This window comes from Panulirus ornatus, chromosome 6 (genome assembly GCF_036320965.1).
Source record: "Panulirus ornatus isolate Po-2019 chromosome 6, ASM3632096v1, whole genome shotgun sequence".
Classification (NCBI taxonomy): domain Eukaryota; kingdom Metazoa; phylum Arthropoda; class Malacostraca; order Decapoda; family Palinuridae; genus Panulirus; species Panulirus ornatus.
The window spans coordinates 1,066,935-1,092,237 of NC_092229.1; the positions used below are offsets into that span (position 1 = coordinate 1,066,935).

General features: G+C 41.7%; 1 protein-coding gene across 1 annotated transcript in view; it reads right to left on the reverse strand.

Moving 5' to 3' along the window:
* LOC139749260 (uncharacterized) overlaps positions 1-25,303 on the reverse strand; it is a 481,728-nt gene that overhangs the window by 172,151 nt on the left and 284,274 nt on the right. The window contains exons 27-30 of the mRNA XM_071662996.1: positions 24,145-24,238; positions 20,591-20,618; positions 12,953-13,083; positions 1,680-1,888 (exon numbers count right to left, since the gene is read on the reverse strand). Of these exons, the coding sequence (XP_071519097.1) occupies positions 1,680-1,888; positions 12,953-13,083; positions 20,591-20,618; positions 24,145-24,238 (462 nt within the window). The remainder of the gene's footprint in view (positions 1-1,679; positions 1,889-12,952; positions 13,084-20,590; positions 20,619-24,144; positions 24,239-25,303) is intronic.

Genomic DNA, 25,303 nt, shown 5'->3' on the forward strand with positions numbered 1-25,303 from the left:
TTTCTCCATGTGCCCAAACCACTTCAAAACACCCTCTTCTGCTCTCTCAACCACGCTCTTTTTATTTCCACACATCTCTCTTACCCTTACGTTACTCACTCGATCAAACCACCTCACACCACACATTGTCCTCAAACATCTCATTTCCAGCACATCCATCCTCCTGCGCACAACTCTATCCATAGCCCACGCCTCGCAACCATACAACATTGTTGGAACCACTATTCCTTCAAACATACCCAATTTTGCTTTCCGAGATAATGTTCTCGACTTCCACACATTCTTCAAGGCCCCCAGAATTTTCGCCCCCTCCCCCACCCTATGATCCACTTCCGCTTCCATGGTTCCATCCGCTGCCAGATCCACTACCAGATATCTAAAACACTTCACTTCCTCCAGTTTTTCTCCATTCAAACTCACCTCCCAATTGACTTGACCCTCAACCCTCCTGTACCTAATAACTTTGCTCTTATTCACATTTACTCTTAACTTTCTTCTTCCACACACTTTACCAAACTCAGTCACCAGCTTCTGCAGTTTCACACATGAATCAGCCACCAGCGCTGTATCATCAGCGAACAACAGCTGACTCACTTCCTAAGCTCTCTCATCCCCAACAGACTTCATACTTGCCCCTCTTTCCAAAACTCTTGCATTTACCTCCCTAACAACCCCATCCATAAACAAATTAAACAACCATGGAGACATCACACACCCCTGCCGCAAACCTACATTCACTGAGAACCAATCACTTTCCTCTCTTCCTACACGTACACATGCCTTACATCCTCGATAAAAACTTTTCACTGCTTCTAACAACTTTCCTCCCACACCATATACTCTTAATACCTTCCACAGAGGTTTTGTTATTCATACTTATATGTACGAGTAATACGGGGTAAGTATTATTTCATTTACAAACAGTGTCACTAATACAGAGATATGCATCTGTTGATGAGCCACATAAAATGCTCAGTTCATGTTTTACTAATGTGAAATTAGTAGTTCTACTGTTAAAGTCATGAAAGAACAGATGAATATGTGACCTTGACTTAAATTTCTAAAAAGTTCAACTCTAAATGTCACACTTCTAAGCAACCTACTAGTCTTATCTAACTATAATAATGTATTCATACACAATGGAACAATCCAGAAATCTACTAACCTTTAAGCAAAAAAATATGGTGCAAAAATGCTGACCTCAAAATGATTTGCTGAATGCTAAGGGCTACCATCATTGACGCAAACCTATGGCTAAGATACGATGATTTTCAATGCTCTTTGTTTAAATTATAAATGAATCTTAAGTTACCAAACCTAAATCTATTTAAAAAGACCCTTTTAAGTAAGCTTTCACTCACATAAAAAATTATCTGTGGACATCTGAAGATAAAAACTGCTGTACCAAGCAAAGTAACATCCTGAAAATATCATATATTCTAATAATTTCTAAACCAATGACAATGAAAGATGTATATTGAAGAAACACCTTAAAATGACACAAACGTTAGATTATGAAAACAGGATGCCCATCAAATGTCCTATGGATAAATATGCTCAGACTGCCTTCATCCAAAAGGGCTCAGAAGAAATATTCTATTGGAAAGATCTTTTCTATTATTTGCTGCACCTAAGTATGGATGTATTCCCTGTCTCAACTGAAGTATCTTTCAACCTACAGTTTTCCCTAGAGCTTCAGATGCTTCAATTTCTTCATCAGAATGGAAAAGCACATCTGTCCCATCTGCATTGCCTAATGCATCTCCAGTAACAATTCTCGAATCTTCAACGTCTTTCTTCTCTTCACATACCAAACTGATTTCTGCTTGCTTCTTAGATTTTCTTACTGGATGCACAGCCCAACTTTCAATATCATTATATTCCGTTTCTGAAAAAAAGGAGAGAAAATAATAAGAAAGGGTCCTCATAGACTCACAGCTGTCCTCTACCTATCTTGTGCAATACACCAAAACCACAGCCCCCTACCCACAACTGAGGAACATAGACCTTTCTATGGTTTGCCATGGCTGCTTTACCTGCCCTAAGTTACTCAATCTCATGCATGCCTTTTACCCCCTGCATGTTGGGTTCCTGACCACTGAAAATATTTCTCATTATATCCTTCCATCTCCAATTCTGTCTATCCCTTATCCTTGTCCCCTCCACTTCACAGACATATATACCTTCTCTGTCAATTTTCTTATATCACACCTCACTCACACCCTCTTATTACTTACTCAGTTAAACCACCTCACACCATATACTGTCCTCAAACATTTTCAATAAATCCATCCTCCTCTGCTCATTCTCATATATAGTTCATGCCTCAAATCAATGCAAACACTGATGGAACTACTATACCTTCAAGCAAACCCATTTCTGCCCTCCCAGATAATGACCTCTCTTCCCACACATTCCTCAATGTTCTAAGAACCTTCAGCCCCCTAAACCACCCTGTGACTCACCTTTACATGAATTCTATGGTTCTGTTTACTGCCATTTCCCTTCCCAGGAATTTTTAACACTTCTCTTCCAAATTTCCTGCTTTTATTTGCAGTTACTCTCAACTTCCTCTTTTCACACTCTCTCCCAAACTCAGACACCAATTTCTACAGTTTCTCAGTCGAATTTGCCACCAATGGTGTGTCATCAACAAACAACAACTAACTCACTTCCCATGACCCATCATCCCCTACAGACTGCAAATTCACACCTCTCTCCAAGAGCCTTGCATTTACCTCTCTTACTGCTTTATCCATAAACAAATTAAACAACCATGGTGACATCATGCACCCCTGCTGCAGACCTACCATCAACTGGAACTACTCACTCTTCTCTGAACCTACACACACTACAGTCTTGATAAACATTTCTTACTGATGCAAGTAACTTTGCTCCTGCACCATATACTCATAAGACCTTCCATAATTCACCTATATCAACCCTATCATGAGCTTTCTCCAAATCCATAAATGCAACAGACAAATACTTCTGTTTCTAGAAGTATTTCTTATCCCTGGGGATAGGGGATTAAGAATACTTCCCACGTATTCCCTGCGTGTCGTAGAAGGCGACTAAAAGGGGAGGGAGCGGGGGGCTGGAAATCCTCCCCTCTCCTTTTTTTTTTTAATTTTCCAAAAGAAGGAACAGAGGGGGCCAGGTGAGGATATTCCAAAAAAGGCCCAGTCCTCTGTTCTTAACGCTACCTCGCCAACGCGGGAAATGGCAAATAGTTTAAAAGAAAGAAGAAAAAGAAGTATTTCTCACAAACATTCTTTAAAGCACACACCTGATCTACATATCCTCTAACACTAAGAACCTACACACACTACAGTCTTGATAAACATTTCTTACTGATGCAAGTAACTTTGCTCCTGCACCATATACTCATAAGACCTTCCATAATTCACCTATATCAACCCTATCATGAGCTTTCTCCAAATCCATAAATGCAACAGACAAATACTTCTGTTTCTAGAAGTATTTCTCACAAACATTCTTTAAAGCACACACCTGATCTACATATCCTCTAACACTAAGAAAGCCACATTGCTAATCTCCAATCTGAAACTCTGTGTGTGCCATCATCCTCTTAAACACCATTCTCTTGAACAACTTAGTACACCCAACAAACTTATACCTCTATAGTTTGAATATCAACCTTTGTTCTCCTTGGTCTATGCAATGGCATTATAAATGCTTTTTGCCTATCTTCAAGCACTTCACCATGACCCATATATACAGTGAAAAATCCTTAATAACTAATCAATAACACAATCACACCCTTTCTTCAGAAATTTGGTTACAATGCCATTTGTTCTAGTTGCCTTGCCACATCTCATCTTATGCAATGCATGCACCACCTCTTCTCTTTTTACCAAACCAATTTCCATGATACTTTCACTTCACAAACCTCCCTAACCCAAGCATCCTACATCTGCCAACCTGTCACCAAAAACAGCCAACAATCCTTCAAAATATTCACTCCTTACCTCATCAGTACTTGTTAACACTTCTCCATCAGTCCCCTTCAACAATGTTCCCGTTTGTTTTCTTATTTTCTTACATTAATAACCTCCTTCCAAATCATCTTCCTGAAGTTTACTGATACTCACTCATCCAAGCACTCATTTGCCCTCTTTATCAACCTTCCCCCTGACCTCCTCCTACTATCTCTTGTACACTTCCCAATCATTTGCAATCCTTTTCCATAAGTACCTCACAGAAACCTCTCTTTTCTCTTTCCTTAGCAACTTTACTTCATCATCCCACCACTTGCTCCTCTTTGTCACTTGCCCTATTCCCATCTTCAGGATGCAACACAATTCTCTCACATGCCAGGATTGCTTCCCTAAATATTCTCCATTCCTCACCTGCTTTCCATGTTTTGTTTACTCTCACCTTTTGTCATTTCTTCACACATGTCTCTTTCCAAACCTACTTACTTTCTCCACCCTCTTCTCACCTAACTCATTTCCTCTTTCCTGAAAACCTTTACATATCTTCACCCTTGCCTCCACCATGTAATCATCAGACATCCCATCAGTTCCCTTTCTCAATGTATTCATATCCAAGAGCCTCTCTTTTGCAAACATATCAATTAGCATAGAATCCAATAATGCCCTCTTACCATCTTTCATTCTCACCCACATATACTTAAGTGTGTCCCTCTTTTTAAACCAGGTATTCCCTGTTCATCATTCCTATTCGCCTTACTGCATACCCCATGTCCCTCAATTACACCCACAACTGCCACATTACTCATTCCTATATTTAAATCACACATCACTAATGCTCACTCTCTTGCATCAAAACTGCTTACACAATCACTCAGCTGCACCCAAAGCACTTGCCCTTCAAGTTTGGTCTCATAACAAGGTGCACAAGCACTAACAATCACTCATCTCTTGCATTCCATTTTCAACTTTACCCATATCAGTCTGGATCTTACGTCTTTACATTCTTTCATACATTCCCTTAACTCAAGCTTCAGCAGTAGCATATACCTCTCTTAGCTTTTGCCCTCACACCAACCCCTGATTATAACACTATGACATTTCTAAACCAATCTCCCCCTTCACCCTTGAGCTTTGTTTTGCTCAGAGATAGAACACCCAAGTTCCTTTCCTCACACATACTACCTATCTCTCTCTTCTTCTCATCTTGGTTACAGACACACACATTCAGACATCCCAGCCCAAGCATATGAGGCGCATGAGCACTCCCAACTTGACACCTTCTGTTCCATCTTTTGGAGACTGAAACATAAGAAGAGGTTTCCAGCCCCCTGCTGCAGCCTATCTTACTCACCTATGACATGCAGAAAACACAAAGGTAAAAAAATTCTTTCTGACATAACCCAAACAAATTCTTGTTAATCTTCTTCAGTTTAGTAAACAGGACTAAAAATAGTGCTCAACTACCAAACAAACATACTCCATTCCCTCCAAAGGTATCTGTCATGATAAAACAACAGCCATTTAGAAATATGAAACAACCATCAGGTCATTACAATTATAGCCCAAACCATAGTCTGACTAAGCCTGCTACACTGGCTAACTTCAAATGTAATGATAACAGAAAATAACCATGCCCTCCAAACATCATACACCAGGATAGATAAAAAAGCAGTATGTGGTCCTTAAAGCTTCTTGTTAGAACACAGAAATCTCTTTTACACACTCATAATGAAGAAGGAAAATAGGTACCTCTGGCCTCAAATACAAAGGGAATGGCAGGAAAGCAGAATGCTTGGTTTAATAAAAGATGTCAAAAAGCAAAGCAGCTTAATGATGTCCAGTAAAGAAACCAAGGAACACCATCTGTCAACTACCTCTCCTTATATCTTACTTCTCTCTGAGACACCTCTCCTAATATCTTACTTCTCTCTGAGATGCAGTTGTCTAATGATGTTTTCACTAGTCCCTTTTTCATATCTAACTATAACCTCCACTCACGATTCCAGTTCAAAGGTGGTGTTTGTGCTTATTCCAACATCAATACCTATTGCAAGCCTCAAGGACCTTGAGTCCCCAAACTTTGATGTTTTGTGGCTCAAGGTCTGTCTCCCTATGGCCACATTTTCTTGTCTCACTTATTGCTCTCCTAATTCTAAAAAATTACATTTCCTTCTTCAACTATCTAAACTCCTGCCATGAGAATGTGACATCCTCTCACCTGCAAACAGAGATCCTCTACCTCGGGGATTTCAACATTCACAATTGGGAAGGGTTGAATTCCTCCAATATGGTTGGTGGAGGGACTGAAGCCCTCATATTCTCCATTCCCAATGATTAAGAGCAAATTATCTCCCATCTACCCATATTACTGACTGATGTGACCACTTTACTAATATTTTGAATTTGATTTTCGCCTAAAGTCCATCCTGCTGTAAATACACAATCTCCCCCCTAACTGGTTCATCTGATCACACTCTCATAAATCTATCCATTCTCATGACACTTCTCCCTGTAGCAGCCCCTTCCAAGTGTAAATACTGACACCTCAACAAAGCTGACTGGAATAACTTATGTATCTTCTTTTCTGACTTGGGTAAATTACTGTCTTTTATGTGGTGATGCTTCTATCTCCACCAAACGCATAGCACAGGCTATTCTTGCTGGCATAGAAGCATTTATCCCCTCTTCCTCCAAGATGACTTCATCAAATCCATGGTTCAACTGTTCCTATTCTGAGGCCATTCAGGAATGTAATCAGGCATATCAGGCTTTGGAAAACTCTCCTTCCTCTGGCTCCCATTCAGCTTTTATCACTGCCCATAATCCTTACAAGCACATTATCTGTGAGGTGAAGCATTTCTTTATTCAAAGGAAGTGCGATAACCTCTCCTCATCATCCACTAATAAGTCTTTCTGGTTTCTAGCTAAGGGCATCTTCTGTTGCTCTAACTTTCCCTTACTTTTCTGTTCTGATGGTGCTATAGTTGTCTGACAAAACAAATATCTTTGTTTCTTGTTTCTCCTTTAACTCCATCTAGGATGACTCCAACATCCCTTCACCCCCTGATGCTCCTCTTACTAATACTATGCCTCTTCCCATAATCTCTTTTCAGACTGTCTGAAAAATGCTTCTTTCTCTTGACACAAACAAGGATTGATCTGATGGCATCCATCCTAGTGTACTTGTGATAATCTTTCCTATCTTACTAATATCTAGTCACCATCCCTGAAAGATTTTGGGAAGTCGTGTAGTTGCCCTTGATATATATAAGGCTTTTGACAAGATGTGGCATTGGGGTCTCATCTCTAAGCTCCCGTCTTTTGGCTTCCCTCCCTCACTTTGTTCCTTCATATCTAGATTCCTCTCCAGCCGATCTATCTCTGTGGTTGGTGATTAATTAGCCTCCCCCCTTTCCTCCATAAACAGCAGTGTCCCTCAAGGTTCTGTCCTGTCCCTACACTTTTTCTTCTTTTTTTTCAACAATTTCCTCTGCTCCACAAATAATCCAACACTCCATTCATCCACATCCTACAATTCTGCTCCCTCTACTCTCACTCGATCTGCATTTTGTCTTGACACAGCTTCCTCAGACCTGGACATGATATCTCACTGGGGTACATAATATCTTATTAAGTTTAATGCCTCCAAGACCCAATTTCTACCCATTTCTCCACCAAAACTCCTTACGACTGTTATCTCTCCTATGACAGTTCTGTAATTCTACCTCTCTGACTCAATGAACATACTTGGTATTACTCTAACCTCCACTCTTCCTTGGAAACCCAACATTACAGGAATAGCTAAGTCTGCCTCTAAGAAGCTGGGTGTCCTATTTAGATGTTGAAACTTCTCTTCAGAACATTTGCTTGTTTATATAAGGGATTGATTTGTCCTTGTATGGAGAACTGCTCTCACACATGGGGGCTGGTTCTAGCTCTGTATTTCTACGCGACACAGTTGAGTTGAAAGCGATCCAACTTGTAAACTGTTCCAGGCTAACTTCCAAACTTGACCCCTTGCTGCTGCAATGTTGGTTCGTTTTCCCTCTTCTATAGGTATTACTTTGGGTTTTGTGCCCAAGAGCTGGCTGCTTGTGTGCCCCTACCACTAGCTAGACCACACAATACTCGGCAACCTGCTGTGTCACATGAATACTAAGCGGCCATTGACAACTCAAGGGTGGGCCATTTTGAGACCTGCTTCTTTCCCTGCCCACAGAAGCTTTGGAATTCTCTACCTTCTCAAGTCTTTCCCAATGACTATGACTGGCACATTTCAAAAGACAGGTCTTTCACTTTCTCCTAAATTCATAAATACTTTCCCTTGCCTTTTCTTCTTCCATTTCATAATGCTCCTCTTGCCTTCCACCACATACCTTACCTCCAATCTGATAGCATTCTAAGAGTTTAATATTTTATTTTATTTTTTATTATACTTTGTCGCTGTCTCCCGCGTTTGCGAGGTAGCGCAAGGAAACAGACGAAAGAAATGGCCCAACCCCCCCCCATACACATGTATATACATACGTCCACACACGCAAATATACATACCTACACAGCTTTCCATAGCTTACCCCAGACGCTTCACATGCCTTGATTCAATCCACTGACAGCACGTCAACCCCGGTATACCACATCGCTCCAATTCACTCTATTCCTTGCCCTCCTTTCACCCTCCTGCATGTTCAGGCCCCGATCACACAAAATCTTTTTCACTCCATCTTTCCACCTCCAATTTGGTCTCCCTCTTCTCCTTGTTCCCTCCACCTCCGACACATATATCCTCTTGGTCAATCTTTCCTCACTCATCCTCTCCATGTGCCCAAACCACTTCAAAACACCCTCTTCTGCTCTCTCAACCACGCTCTTTTTATTTCCACACATCTCTCTTACCCTTACGTTACTTACTCGATCAAACCACCTCACACCACACATTGTCCTCAAACATCTCATTTCCAGCACATCCATCCTCCTGCGCACAACTCTATCCATAGCCCACGCCTCGCAACCATACAACATTGTTGGAACCACTATTCCTTCAAACATACCCATTTTTGCTTTCCGAGATAATGTTCTCGACTTCCACACATTCTTCAAGGCCCCCAGAATTTTCGCCCCCTCCCCCACCCTATGATCCACTTCCGCTTCCATGGTTCCATCCGCTGCCAGATCCACTCCCAGATATCTAAAACACTTCACTTCCTCCAGTTTTTCTCCATTCAAACTCACCTCCCAATTGACTTGACCCTCAACCCTACTGTACCTAATAACCTTGCTCTTATTCACATTTACTCTTAACTTTCTTCTTCCACACACTTTACCAAACTCAGTCACCAGCTTCTGCAGTTTCTCACATGAATCAGCCACCAGCGCTGTATCATCAGCGAACAACAACTGACTCACTTCCCAAGCTCTCTCATCCCCAACAGACTTCATACTTGCCCCTCTTTCTGTCAGAAAATAATTCTGTAATATAATATAATCAAAGGAGCAAACAGACATACATGGACACACGCTGATGTACTGCAAAAAAGAGCTACACCCGTTGTTGACTATCCACCAAACATATTGTCTACATGTAGGACAGTCAGTACAAAATGTGTTTTTTTTGTCACAAAACACTACTCTGTTCCAGAAGCTGTCTTAAGTGCATATTCCACTCTGACCTCCATTTGGCATTCACTCGACATTTGCTTGCATGCCACTATACATCCATGATGCACAGTGGAGTAATGCTGGTTTCGGACTGAGTGCTGCATTGCTGGCTCAGGTCATCACATATGTTGGCAATATTTGTGAATGGGTCATCATCAGTAGCAGCTGCTATGGCCTAGTTAAGTGAAATACCACAAGTAAGAGCAGTCCCTACCACCAGATATCAGTAAAATTTTTTCTTGTTTTACACCAATGGTTACACATATTTACCCTACATTAAAGCATGATTACAAATAAAACCAATGAATCTGGTCTTTCTCCAGGGTAGTGCTATGAGGCTGGCCGCTCTGCTGCCAATCAGTAGGAACCCCAGTCTCGCAGTATCACCTGATCCACAGAGAGACAGTATTCCGGTGGACACCAACCCGCTAGAAAATGTCAGGAATGCTGTGATTCTCATTGTAATGGGTGACAACAGTTTCCCATACTTCTTGAGAGGTTTGGTTAGATTAGGTCATACAATTCAATTATATGATGTCAATGAAGCGTCAAAACGAATCATGCACAGCAACCATGGCCCATTTATGATACATTATTACATAAGCCATATATCAGGAGCAGTAACAATATCTCCCTATACTGTGAGACAGTAAATACATAAGTAAATCATAAATTACTCCCATCCAGTAACACACTCCTATGATGAGTACTCAATGGTCATCTGGGAGCACAGGCATACCAGCACTCCTGAGGTATCATGTCACACGTACAATTTCAGAGCATATCAACCCCCATCTGCTAGACAAGAAAAATGATGGGAACATCGGTGAAGGGGCAAAAAAGGAAGTGACAACATGTAGTGATGACATGAGGAGATCTAGTATTTCAAAGGACTGATCAATATGTTTGATGATAGACTGGCAGAAGTGAGAGTCATAGAGATTGGTTTAGGGAAGAGGGAAGAGGTGGTGAAAGCCTTGTGTAACATGAATGTGGCTAGGTGGCTGGAGAGGGTAGTACTGACAGTTGAATATATCAAGAATGGGGGTGACTGTGTTGTTGAATGGCTGGTAAAGATTTTCAATGTATGTATGGATTATGGTGTGATGTCTGAGGATTAGCGGAATGCATGTATAGTCCTAATGTACAAAAGACAATGTAGATCAATATGTGTTCAAACTACAGAGGTATATGAGTATACCTAGTGAGTTGTATGGGAAGATACTGACAGAGAGGTGAAAGCATGTACAGAGCATCAGACTAGGCAGGAAGAGTGTGGTTTCAGAAGTACAGGAAGGAAGGATCAGGCTTTTGCTTTTAAAGAATGTGTGAGAAATACTTAGAACGGATGGCTTTGTATGTGGCATTTATGGATCTGGAGAAAGCACATGATAGGGTTCATAGAGATGCTTTGGGAAAGGACTTAAGAATATATGCTGTGGGAGGAAAGCTGCTAGATGCAGTGAGAAGTTTTTATCATGGGTGTAAATCATGCGTAAGAGCAGGAAGAGGGGAATGTGAATGGTTCCAAGTGAATATTGGTCTGTAACAGGGGTAATTGATGTCATCATGGGTGCTCACTTAATCTATTTATGGATGGGATGGTGAGGGAGGTAAATACAAGAGCCTTGGAAAGAGGGGCAAGAATGTGGTCTGTTGGGATGTCAAAGGGCCTAGGAAGTAAGTTGGTTGTTATTTGCTGATGATAAAGCACTGGTGGCAGATTCTAGTGAGGAACTGCAGAAGCTGGTGACTGTCTTTGGAAAAGTGTGTGAAAGGAAAAAGTCATGAATAAAAGCAAGGTTATTAGGTTTAGCAGGGATGAAGGACAGCTTCACAGGGATGCAAGTTGGAATGAAGAAAAACTGGAGGAAGTGAAGTGTTTTAGATACCTGGGAGTGGACATGGCAGTAAATGGAATCATGGAAGTGGAAGAGAGTCATAGGATGGGGGAGGGGGTAAAGGTTCTGGGAGCACTGAGGAATGTGTGGAAAGATAGGATGTTATCATGGAGGGCAAAAATAGATATACTTCAAGAAACAGTAGTCCCAACAATATTACATGGATGCAAGGCATGGCCTACAAATAAGGCTGTGCAGAAGAGGGTGGTTGTGTTGGAAATGAAATGTTTGAGGTGTAAGGAGGTTTGATGTATTAAGTAATGAAACGTAAGAGAGATGTGTGATAAAAAAAAAAAAAGCTTGGTTCAAAAAGTAGAAGAGGGTGTGTTGAAATGGGTTGCTCATCTGGAGAAAGGTTGACAAAGAGGATATATGTGTTAGAAGTGGAGGGAACAAGGAGACCAAACTGAAGATGGAAGCATAGAGTAAAAAAAGGTTTTGAGCAACCAGGGCCTGGAAATGCAGGGGGATGAAAGGTGTGCATGGGACAGAGTGAATTGGTATGATGTGGTTTACTTGGGTCAATGATCTATCAAGGGACTGAACCAGAGAAAGTGAAGTGTCAAGGGTAAACCATATGGTTGTGGATAGGAAGCTATGGTTTTAGTACATCACACATGGCAGCTATAGAATGAATGTGAGTGGATGTGGCCTTTCTTCGTCTGTCTCTGGTGCTACCTCACTGCGGTGGGGAATGGGGATCAAGTATGAAAAGCAATTCTTAACATAAAGCTAAATCAAATTTTCTTATCTTTGCTGTGAAGATTCAAAATTAATTCATCAGTAACAGAACCTGATCTGAAGTCACTACCCTAAACGATGTTTAATTCAGAACCCTGTCCCACTATATTAATCATCAATTGTAAAATAACTGTCTGGCAAAAGAACAATGTTAGGAAAGACATATTCGTCAGAAGTGGAGGGAACAAGGAAAATGGGGAGACCAAACTGGAGATGGTAGGATGGTGCAGAAAAGCTTTGGAGCAAGTGGAGCCTGAACATGCTGGAGGATGAAAGGTGTGCATGGGATAGCATGACTTGGAATTATGTGGTATACTGGCATCACTGTGCTGCCATTGGACTAAACCAAGGCATGTGAAGCATCCATAGTATACAATGGAAAGGTATGTGGGGCCTGGCTGGAGATATGTAGCTGTAGTTTCGGTGCATTACACATAACAGTTAGAGAATGGATGTCAGTGGATGCAGTCTTTGTCTATTCCTGGTGCTACCTCACTAATGCAGGAAATGGCAATCAAGTACGACGAAAAAAATCTTCTACAGGAAAATAAGAGGGCTTTTGAATGACTTTCTTTTCAAAACAAGCCTCAGGTGCAATGGACTAACAGATGAGAAACAACTGGAATAATATGAGATAAAATATTCTATTGCATAAAAAGGTCATAAAAATTAAGGTTATGTGATACATAATCTTACCTGTAGGCCAAACATTCACCTCTCCTTCATCAAACTGCTCATTACTACAAGGGTGAAACTTTGTTGCAGTGGCATTAAGGGTTACGCTGGGAATCTGAAATACATTAAAAGATTCCAATTCATCATTAATTCTAAAACAAAAAATATCATTCCATCAAAAACTTCAGTAAATATTAGTGTTGCAAGTAAAACTTTAAATGTAAAATCACCCATAATTACACAAGGAACAGACTCAGAGAGGAAAACATGGGCAAGAACATTACTGATATGTCCCTGGTAAGTAAAAATCTGATAAGTAGTGTGTATGTTATGGCCTGTGAGAAGGTTACCTGGGGGCTTGTTAGATCATGTAAGGAGGCAGAGAAAATGAAGGAAAGTAGCAGGCAAGGGAGGTGAATCAAGGCATCTTGGAGAGAGGCGCACTTATTCAGTCTGCTGAGGGTGGGGGGTCTGAGAGGTGAGTAAGCTGCTGTATGCTTATGATTCAGTGTTGATGAAAGATTTGAGTGAGAAAATGCAGAATTTGGTGTTTGAGTTTGGTAGAGTGTCTGAAAAGAGATTACTTGGAACATGGGTTTGAATGGAGAGATTTAATGAAATAAGGGTGTTATAGACACCTGGGAGTGGATATGACTACAAACAGAAAAAAGTGACGAGTGTGTGGAAACAAAGGTAACTCTCTTTAAGGGCAAAGATGGGTATGTTAGATGGCATAATAGTCCCACTGGTACTATATAGACATGAGACATGGGATTTGGATAAAACTGTAATGAATAGGGTGTATGTGTAGGAAATGAAATGTTTAAAGAAAATACATGGTGTAAGATGGGTTGATCAAATAAGATACGATAAGCTAACAGAGAGGTGCGGAAGTAAGAGGGATGTGTATGAGAGGGCTGAAGAGGGTGTGCTGAGGTGGTTTGAACATATGGAGAGGGTGAGTTGGGAAAGGATGACTAAGAGACTCCTGCAGAAATGGACTCCCATGGTGTAGCTGTTAGCATTCCTGACCATGAAGCATTCACTGGCCACCCAGGGCAAAGCACAGAGGTATGAGTCCTGGTTAGATCAGTTAGTCCACACTCAACCAAGCATTTCATCCCCCCTTAGGGGCTGGTTGAAAAAATGGGTACCTGAAGAGGGTGGTGAGAGTAAGTGAGCTTGGGAAGGAGACTTGTGTGAGGAAGTACCAGGAGAGACTGAGTACAGAATGGAAAAAGGTGAGAACAATGGAAGTAAGGGGAGTGGGGGAGGAATGAGATGTATTTAGGGAATCAGTGATGGATTGCACAAAAGATGCTTGTGGCATGAGAAGAGTGGGAGGTGGGTTGATTAGAAAGGGTAGTGAGTGGTGGGATAAAGAAGTAAGAGTATTAGTGAAAGAGAAGAGAGAGGCATTTGGACGATTTTTGCAGGGAAAAAATGAAATTGAGTGGGAGACGTATAAAAGAAAGAGACAGGAGGTCAAGAGAAAGGTGCAAGAGGTGAAAAAAAGGGCAAATGAGAGTTGGGGTGAGAGAGTATCATTAAATTTTAGAGAGAATAAAAAGATGTTCTGGAAGGAGGTAAATAAAGTGCGTAAGACAAGGGAGCAAATGGGAACTTCAGTGAAGGGCGCAAATGGGGAGGTGATAACAAGTAGTGGTGATGTGAGAAGGAGATGGAGTGAGTATTTTGAAGGTTTGTTGAATGTGTTTGATGATAGAGTGGCAGATATAGGGTGTTTTGGTCGAGGTGGTGTGCAAAGTGCGAGGGTTAGGGAAAATGAGTTGGTAAACAGAGAAGAGGTAGTAAAAGCTTTGCGGAAGATGAAAGCCGGCAAGGCAGCAGGTTTGGATGGTATTGCAGTGGAATTTATTAAAAAAGGGGGTGACTGTATTGTTGACTGGTTGGTAAGGTTATTTAATGTATGTATGACTCATGGTGAGGTGCCTGAGGATTGGCGGAATGCGTGCATAGTGCCATTGTACAAAGGCAAAGGGGATAAGAGTGAGTGCTCAAATTACAGAGGTATAAGTTTGTTGAGTATTCCTGGCAAATTATATGGGAGGATATTGATTGAGAGGGTGAAGGCATGTACAGAGCATCAGATTGGGGAAGAGCAGTGTGGTTTCAGAAGTGGTAGAGGATGTGTGGATCAGGTGTTTGCTTTGAGGAATGTATGTGAGAAATACTTAGAAAAGCAAATGGATTTGTATGTAGCATTTATGGATCTGGAGAAGGCATATGATAGAGTTGATAGAGATGCTCTGTGGAAGGTATTAAGAATATATGGTGTGGGAGGCAAGTTGTTAGAAGCAGTGAAAAGTTTTTATCGAGGAGGTAAGGCATGTGTACGTGTAGGAAGAGAGGAAAGTGATTGGTTCTCAGTGAATGTAGGTTTGCGGCAGGAGTGTGTGATGTCTCCATGGTTGTTTAATTTGTTTATGGATGGGGTTGTTAGGGAGGTGAATGCAAGAGTTTTGGAAAGAGGGGCAAGTAAGAAGTCTGTTGGGGATGAGAGAGCTTGGGAAGTGAGTCAGTTGTTGTTCGCTGATGATACAGCGCTGGTGGCTGATTCATGTGAGAAACTGCAGAAGCTGGTGACTGAGTTTGGTAAAGTGTGTGAAAGAAGAAAGTTAAGAGTAAATGTGAATAAGAGCAAGGTACAGTAGGGTTGAGGGTCAATTCAATTGGGAGGTGAGTTTGAATGGAGAAAAACTGGAGGAAGTGAAGTGTTTTAGATATCTGGGAGTGGATCTGGCAGCGGATGGAACCATGGAAGCGGAAGTGGATCATAGGGTGGGGGAGGGGGCGAAAATTCTGGGAGCCTTGAAGAATGTGTGGAAGTCGAGAACATTATCTCGGAAAGCAAAAATGAGTATGTTTGAAGGAATAGTGGTTCCAACAATGTTGTATGGTTGCAAGGCGTGGACTATGGATAGAGTTGTGCGCAGGAGGATGGATGTGCTGGAAATGAGATGTTTGAGGACAATGTGTGGTGTGAGGTGGTTTGATCAAGTAAGTAACGTAAGGGTGAGAGAGATGTGTGGAAATAAAAAGAGCGTGGTTGAGAGAGCAGAAGAGGGTGTTTTGAAATGGTTTGGTCACATGGAGAGAATGAGTGAGGAAAGATTGACCAAGAGGATATACGTGTCGGAGGTGGAGGGAACGAGGAGAAGAGGGAGACCAAATTGGAGGTGGAAAGATGGAGTGAAAAAGATTTTGTGTGATCGGGGCCTGAACATGCAGGAGGGTGAAAGGAGGGCAAAGAATAGAGTGAATTGGAGCGATGTGGTATACCGGGGTTGACGTGCTGTCAGTGGATTGAATCAAGGCATGTGTATGGGGGTGGGTTGGGCCATTTCTTTCGTCTGTTTTCTTGCGCTACCTCGCAAACGCGGGAGATAGCGACAAAGCAAAAAAAAAAAAAAAAAAATATATATATATATATATAAACCACAGAAAATAGAGCACTTTGAACAATCACTGTCTACTTAGATCTCTGCTGCAGCACCCATACCCCTTTACACGTAACCACCAGCACTAGCTCAATATAAAAAACTTTCCCTTTCTCACACATGAGTAACCTCTACTCACTGATCCCCTACCTGCTGGAAGTACAACACTGCCAAAATGCATACTCACTTTAATAACAACTAAATGCCATTAAACAAGTGCCTACCAGCCATACATCCATCAGAAGCCACATTTCCCCTTAAAAACATGTAACACAACCATCTACACTGGACAACACTGCAAAGGACACCAGCATATCCCTTAATGCAACTGCTGCATAGAAAATACAGAACACCTACTATTCATTTGCCCAGCCCTTTCTGCTCATAGACGCACATACACACACTCCATTACACTTTATGACCCAAGGTCCTGACCAATGGACATGGCCAGCTTCCTGTGTGTTGCATATGCCTCCAAAAAATAGAAGGAACTCATAGAGCAAGAAGAAAGTGAACAAGATTTTGAGTGCATAAGGTCTGAACATGCAGGAGGGTGAAGGGTTTCCACAGTGAATTGGATCGCTTTGGTCTACAGAGGGCGACATCCTGTCACTGGGCTAGACCAGAGCATATGAAGCAGACGGGGAAATGCATGAAAAGGTCTGTGGACCCTGGTTGTGGATAGGGGGCTATGCTTTTGGTGCATTACACGACAACTAGAGAATGGACGAGAGTGAAGGTCGTTCTTTGTCTATCCTTTGTGCTACCTCGCTAGCACAGGAAATGGCGAACAAGTAGGAAATAAGATAAATGGTCACATTTGCTCGGTCATGTATACTACACCAAAACCAGAGCCCCTTATCCACAACCAGGGCTCCCACTACTACTTTTTTAGGAGTTCCTGCAGCCCAAGACTGCACTACATTCAGTAGGTGGACAGGATAGACTGATGAAGCAAAAAGTTTTGTAACTAAACTACTCTGTTAACTGATAATGATATAGCCATATTAAAGATGTCTATAATTTATTACCCCAGTGTCAATTTCTGCAAGAGATTCCTTCTGCAGCCAGAGACTGAACTACCACCACTTGCTCAGAAATGTTCTTTGATGAGACTGTACTTAAAATGATACAGCCTTGTCAAATGTTACATTTCACTCATGGTGTAACCCAGAGCAGGTGTAATCTGGAAACTTACATATAAATATATTAGATATCTAAGATAGTATTCCCTGGGGATAGGGGAGAAAGAATACTTCCCACGTATTCCCTGCGAGTAGTAGAAGGTGACTAAAAGGGAAGGGAGCAGGGGCCTGGAAATCCTCCCCTCTCGTTTTTTTTTAATTTTCCAAAAGAAGGAACAGAGAATTGGGCCAGGTGAGGGTATTCCCTCAAAGGCCCAGTCCTCTGTTCTTAACGCTACCTCGCTAATGTGGGAAATGGCGAATAGTTTGAAAGATATATATATATATATATATATATATATATATATATATATATATATATATATATAATGCAAGAGTTTTGGAAAGAGGGGCAAGTATGAAGTCTGTTGGGGATGTGAGAGCTTGGGAAGTGAGTCAGTTGTTGTTCGCTGATGATACAGCGCTGGTGGCTGATTCATGTGAGAAACTGCAGAAGCTGGTGACTGAGTTTGGTAAAGTGTGTGGAAGAAGAAAGTTAAGAGTAAATGTGAATAAGAGCAAGGTTATTAGGTACAGTAGGGTTGAGGGTCAATTCAATTGGGAGGTGAGTTTGAATGGAGAAAAACTGGAGGAAGTGAAGTGTTTTAGATATCTGGGAGTGGATCTGGCAGCGGATGGAACCATGGAAGCGCAAGTGGATCATAGGGTGGGGGAGGGGGCAAAAATTCTGGGGGCCTTGAAGAATGTGTGGAAGTCGAGAACATTATCTCGGAAAGCAAAAATGGGTATGTTTGAAGGAATAGTGGTTCCAACAATGTTGTATGGTTGCGAGGCGTGGGCTATGGATAGAGTTGTGCGCAGGAGGATGGATGTGCTGGAAATGAGATGTTTGAGGACAATGTGTGGTGTGAGGTGGTTTGATCGAGTAAGTAACGTAAGGGTAAGAGAGATGTGTGGAAATAAAAAGAGCGTGGTTGAGAGAGCAGAAAAGGGTGTTTTGAAGTGGTTTGGGCACATGGAGAGAATGAGTGAGGAAAGATTGACCAAGAGGATATATGTGTCGGAGGTGGAGGGAACGAAAAGAAGAGGGAGACCAAATTGGAGGTGGAAAGATGGAGTGAAAAAGATTTTGTGTGATCGGAGCCTGAACATGCAGGAGGGTGAAAGGAGGGCAAGGAATAGAGTGAATTGGAGCGATGTGGTATACCGGGGTTGACGTGCTGTCAGTGGATTGAATCAAGGCATGTGAAGCGTCTGGGGTAAACCATGGAAAGCTGTGTAGGTATGTATATTTGCGTGTGTGGACGTATGTATATACATGTGTATGGGGGGGGGGTTGGGCCATTTCTTTCGTCTGTTTCCTTGCGCTACCTCACAAACGCGGGAGACAGCGACAAAGTATAAAAAAAAAAAAAATATATATATATATATTATATATATATATATATATATATATATATATATATATATATATATATATATATATATATATATATTATCCCTGGGGATAGGGGAGAAAGAATACTTCCCATGTATTCCCTGCGTGTCGTAGAAGGCGACTAAAAGGGGAGGGAGCGGGGGGCTGGAAATCCTCCCCTCTCGTTTTTTTTTAATTTTCCAAAAGAAGGAACAGAGAATTGGGCCAGGTGAGGGTATTCCCTCAAAGGCCCAGTCCTCTGTTCTTAACGCTACCTCGCTAATGCGGGAAATGGCGAATAGTTTGAAAGAAAGAAAGAAAGATATATATATATGTGAGAAACTACAGAAGCTGGTGACTGAGTTTGGGAAAGTGTGTGAAAGAAGAAAGTTAAAAGTAAATGTGAATAAGAGCAAGGCTATTAGGTACAGTAGGGTTGAGGGTCAAGTCAATTGGGAGGTGAGTTTGAATGGAGAAAAACTGGAGGAAGTGAAGTGTTTTAGATATCTGGGAGTGGATCTGGCAGCGGATGGAACCATGGAAGCGGAAGTGGATCATAGGGTGGGGGAGGGGGCGAAAATTCTGGGAGCCTTGAAGAATGTGTGGAAGTCGAGAACATTATTTTCTTTTTTGCTTTGTCGCTGTCTCCCGCGTTTGCGAGGTAGCACAAGGAAACAGACGAAAGAAATGGCCCAACCCACCCCCATACACATGTATATACATACGTCCACACATGCAAATATACATACCTACACAGCTTTCCATGGTTTACCCCAGACGCTTCACATGCCCTGATTCAATCCACTGACGGCACGTCAACCCCGGTATACCACATCAATCCAATTCACTCTATTCCTTGCCCTCCTTTCACCCTCCTGAATGTTCAGGCCCCGATCACACAAAATCTTTTTCACTCCATCTTTCCACCTCCAATTTGGTCTCCCACTTCTCCTCGTTCCCTCCACCTCCGACACATATATCCTCTTGGTCAATCTTTCCTCACTCATTCTCTCCATGTGCCCAAACCATTTCAAAACACCCTCTTTTGCTCTCTCAACAACGCTCTTTTTATTTCCACACATCTCTCTTACCCTTACGTTACTTACTCGATCAAACTACCTCACACCACACATTGTCCTCAAACATCTCATTTCCAGCACATCCATCCTCCTGCGCACAACTCTATCCATAGCCCACGCCTCGCAACCATACAACATTGTTGGAACCACTATTCCTTCAAACATACCCATTTTTGCTTTCTGAGATAATGTTCTCGACTTCCACACATTCTTCAAGGCTCCCAGGATTTTCGCCCCCTCCCCCACCCTATGATCCACTTCCGCTTCCATGGTTCCATCTGCTGCCAGATCCACTCCCAGATATCTAAAACACTTTACTTCCTCCAGTTTTTCTCCATTCAAACTTACCTCCCAATTGACTTGACCCTCAACCCTACTGTACCTAATAACCTTGCTCTTATTCACATTTACTCTTAACTTTCTTCTTCCACACACTTTACCAAACTCAGTCACCAGCTTCTGCAGTTTCTCACATGAATCAGCCACCAGCGCTGTATCATCAGCGAAAAACAACTGACTCACTTACCAAGCTCTCTCATCCCCAACAGACTTCATACTTGCCCCTCTTTCTGTCAGAAAATAATTCTGTAATATAATATAATCAAAGGAGCAAACAGACATACATGGACACACGCTGATGTACTGCAAAAAAGAGCTACACCCGTTGTTGACTATCCACCAAACATATTGTCTACATGTAGGACAGTCAGTACAAAATGTGTTTTTTTTGTCACAAAACACTACTCTGTTCCAGAAGCTGTCTTAAGTGCATATTCCACTCTGACCTCCATTTGGCATTCACTCGACATTTGCTTGCATGCCACTATACATCCATGATGCACAGTGGAGTAATGCTGGTTTCGGACTGAGTGCTGCATTGCTGGCTCAGGTCATCACATATGTTGGCAATATTTGTGAATGGTCATCATCAGTAGCAGCTGCTATGGCCTAGTTTTAAATGAAATACTACAAGTAAGAGCAGTCCCTACCACCAGATATCAGTAAAATTTTTTCTTGTTTTACACCAATGGTTACACATATTTACCCTACATTAAAGCATGATTACAAATAAAACCAATGAATCTGGTCTTTCTCCAGGGTAGTGCTATGAGGCTGGCCGCTCTGCTGCCAATCAGTAGGAACCCCAGTCTTGCAGTATCACCTGATCCACAGAGAGACAGTATTCCGGTGGACACCAACCCGCTAGAAAATGTCAGGAATGCTGTGATTCTCATTGTAATGGGTGACAACAGTTTCCCATACTTCTTGAGAGGTTTGGTTAGATTAGGTCATACAATTCAATTATATGATGTCAATGAAGCGTCAAAACGAATCATGCACAGCAACCATGGCCCATTTATGATACATTATTACATAAGCCATATATCAGGAGCAGTAACAATATCTCCCTATACTGTGAGACAGTAAATACATAAGTAAATCATAAATTACTCCCATCCAGTAACACACTCCTATGATGAGTACTCAATGGTCATCTGGGAGCACAGGCATACCAGCACTCCTGAGGTATCATGTCACACGTACAATTTCAGAGCATATCAACCCCCATCTGCTAGACAAGAAAAATGATGGGAACATCGGTGAAGGGGCAAAAAAGGAAGTGATAACATGTAGTGATGACATGAGGAATCTAGTATTTCAAAGGACTGATCAATATGTTTGATGATAGACTGGCAGAAGTGAGAGTCATAGAGATTGGTTTAGGGAAGAGGGAAGAGTGGTGAAAGCCTTGTGTAACATGAATGTGGCTAGGTGGCTGGAGAGGGTAGTACTGACAGTTGAATATATCAAGAATGGGGGTGACTGTGTTGTTGAATGGCTGGTAAAGATTTTCAATGTATGTATGGATTATGGTGTGATGTCTGAGGATTAGCGGAATGCATGTATAGTCCTAATGTACAAAAGACAATGTAGATCAATATGTGTTCAAACTACAGAGGTATATGAGTATACCTAGTGAGTTGTATGGGAAGATACTGACAGAGAGGTGAAAGCATGTACAGAGCATCAGACTAGGCAGGAAGAGTGTGGTTTCAGAAGTACAGGAAGGAAGGATCAGGCTTTTGCTTTTAAGAATGTGTGAGAAATACTTAGAACGGATGGCTTTGTATGTGGCATTTATGGATCTGGAGAAAGCACATGATAGGGTTCATAGAGATGCTTTGGGAAAGGACTTAAGAATATATGCTGTGGGAGGAAAGCTGCTAGATGCAGTGAGAAGTTTTTATCATGGGTGTAAATCATGCGTAAGAGCAGGAAGAGGGGAATGTGAATGGTTCCAAGTGAATATTGGTCTGTAACAGGGGTAATTGATGTCATCATGGGTGCTCACTTAATCTATTTATGGATGGGATGGTGAGGGAGGTAAATACAAGAGCCTTGGAAAGAGGGGCAAGAATGTGGTCTGTTTGGGATGTCAAAGGGCCTAGGAAGTAAGTTGGTTGTTATTTGCTGATGATAAAGCACTGGTGGCAGATTCTAGTGAGGAACTGCAGAAGCTGGTGACTGTCTTTGGAAAAGTGTGTGAAAGGAAAAAGTCATGAATAAAAGCAAGGTTATTAGGTTTAGCAGGGATGAAGGACAGCTTCACAGGGATGCAAGTTGGAATGAAGAAAAACTGGAGGAAGTGAAGTGTTTTAGATACCTGGGAGTGGACATGGCAGTAAATGGAATCATGGAAGTGGAAGAGAGTCATAGGATGGGGGAGGGGGTAAAGGTTCTGGGAGCACTGAGGAATGTGTGGAAAGATAGGATGTTATCATGGAGGGCAAAAATAGATATACTTCAAGAAACAGTAGTCCCAACAATATTACATGGATGCAAGGCATGGCCTACAAATAAGGCTGTGCAGAAGAGGGTGGTTGTGTTGGAAATGAAATGTTTGAGGTGTAAGGAGGTTTGATGTATTAAGTAATGAAACGTAAGAGAGATGTGTGATAAAAAAAAAAAAAGCTTGGTTCAAAAAGTAGAAGAGGGTGTGTTGAAATGGGTTGCTCATCTGGAGAAAGGTTGACAAAGAGGATATATGTGTTAGAAGTGGAGGGAACAAGGAGACCAAACTGAAGATGGAAGCATAGAGTAAAAAAAGGTTTTGAGCAACCAGGGCCTGGAAATGCAGGGGGATGAAAGGTGTGCATGGGACAGAGTGAATTGGTATGATGTGGTTTACTTGGGTCAATGATCTATCAAGGGACTGAACCAGAGAAAGTGAAGTGTCAAGGGTAAACCATATGGTTGTGGATAGGAAGCTATGGTTTTAGTACATCACACATGGCAGCTATAGAATGAATGTGAGTGGATGTGGCCTTTCTTCGTCTGTCTCTGGTGCTACCTCACTGCGGTGGGGAATGGGGATCAAGTATGAAAAGCAATTCTTAACATAAAGCTAAATCAAATTTTCTTATCTTTGCTGTGAAGATTCAAAATTAATTCATCAGTAACAGAACCTGATCTGAAGTCACTACCCTAAACGATGTTTAATTCAGAACCCTGTCCCACTATATTAATCATCAATTGTAAAATAACTGTCTGGCAAAAGAACAATGTTAGGAAAGACATATTCGTCAGAAGTGGAGGGAACAAGGAAAATGGGGAGACCAAACTGGAGATGGTAGGATGGTGCAGAAAAGCTTTGGAGCAAGTGGAGCCTGAACATGCTGGAGGATGAAAGGTGTGCATGGGATAGCATGACTTGGAATTATGTGGTATACTGGCATCACTGTGCTGCCATTGGACTAAACCAAGGCATGTGAAGCATCCATAGTATACAATGGAAAGGTATGTGGGGCCTGGCTGGAGATATGTAGCTGTAGTTTCGGTGCATTACACATAACAGTTAGAGAATGGATGTCAGTGGATGCAGTCTTTGTCTATTCCTGGTGCTACCTCACTAATGCAGGAAATGGCAATCAAGTACGACGAAAAAAATCTTCTACAGGAAAATAAGAGGGCTTTTGAATGACTTTCTTTTCAAAACAAGCCTCAGGTGCAATGGACTAACAGATGAGAAACAACTGGAATAATATGAGATAAAATATTCTATTGCATAAAAAGGTCATAAAAATTAAGGTTATGTGATACATAATCTTACCTGTAGGCCAAACATTCACCTCTCCTTCATCAAACTGCTCATTACTACAAGGGTGAAACTTTGTTGCAGTGGCATTAAGGGTTACGCTGGGAATCTGAAATACATTAAAAGATTCCAATTCATCATTAATTCTAAAACAAAAAATATCATTCCATCAAAAACTTCAGTAAATATTAGTGTTGCAAGTAAAACTTTAAATGTAAAATCACCCATAATTACACAAGGAACAGACTCAGAGAGGAAAACATGGGCAAGAACATTACTGATATGTCCCTGGTAAGTAAAAATCTGATAAGTAGTGTGTATGTTATGGCCTGTGAGAAGGTTACCTGGGGGCTTGTTAGATCATGTAAGGAGGCAGAGAAAATGAAGGAAAGTAGCAGGCAAGGGAGGTGAATCAAGGCATCTTGGAGAGAGGCGCACTTATTCAGTCTGCTGAGGGTGGGGGGTCTGAGAGGTGAGTAAGCTGCTGTATGCTTATGATTCAGTGTTGATGAAAGATTTGAGTGAGAAAATGCAGAATTTGGTGTTTGAGTTTGGTAGAGTGTCTGAAAAGAGATTACTTGGAACATGGGTTTGAATGGAGAGATTTAATGAAATAAGGGTGTTATAGACACCTGGGAGTGGATATGACTACAAACAGAAAAAAGTGACGAGTGTGTGGAAACAAAGGTAACTCTCTTTAAGGGCAAAGATGGGTATGTTAGATGGCATAATAGTCCCACTGGTACTATATAGACATGAGACATGGGATTTGGATAAAACTGTAATGAATAGGGTGTATGTGTAGGAAATGAAATGTTTAAAGAAAATACATGGTGTAAGATGGGTTGATCAAATAAGATACGATAAGCTAACAGAGAGGTGCGGAAGTAAGAGGGATGTGTATGAGAGGGCTGAAGAGGGTGTGCTGAGGTGGTTTGAACATATGGAGAGGGTGAGTTGGGAAAGGATGACTAAGAGACTCCTGCAGAAATGGACTCCCATGGTGTAGCTGTTAGCATTCCTGACCATGAAGCATTCACTGGCCACCCAGGGCAAAGCACAGAGGTATGAGTCCTGGTTAGATCAGTTAGTCCACACTCAACCAAGCATTTCATCCCCCCTTAGGGGCTGGTTGAAAAAATGGGTACCTGAAGAGGGTGGTGAGAGTAAGTGA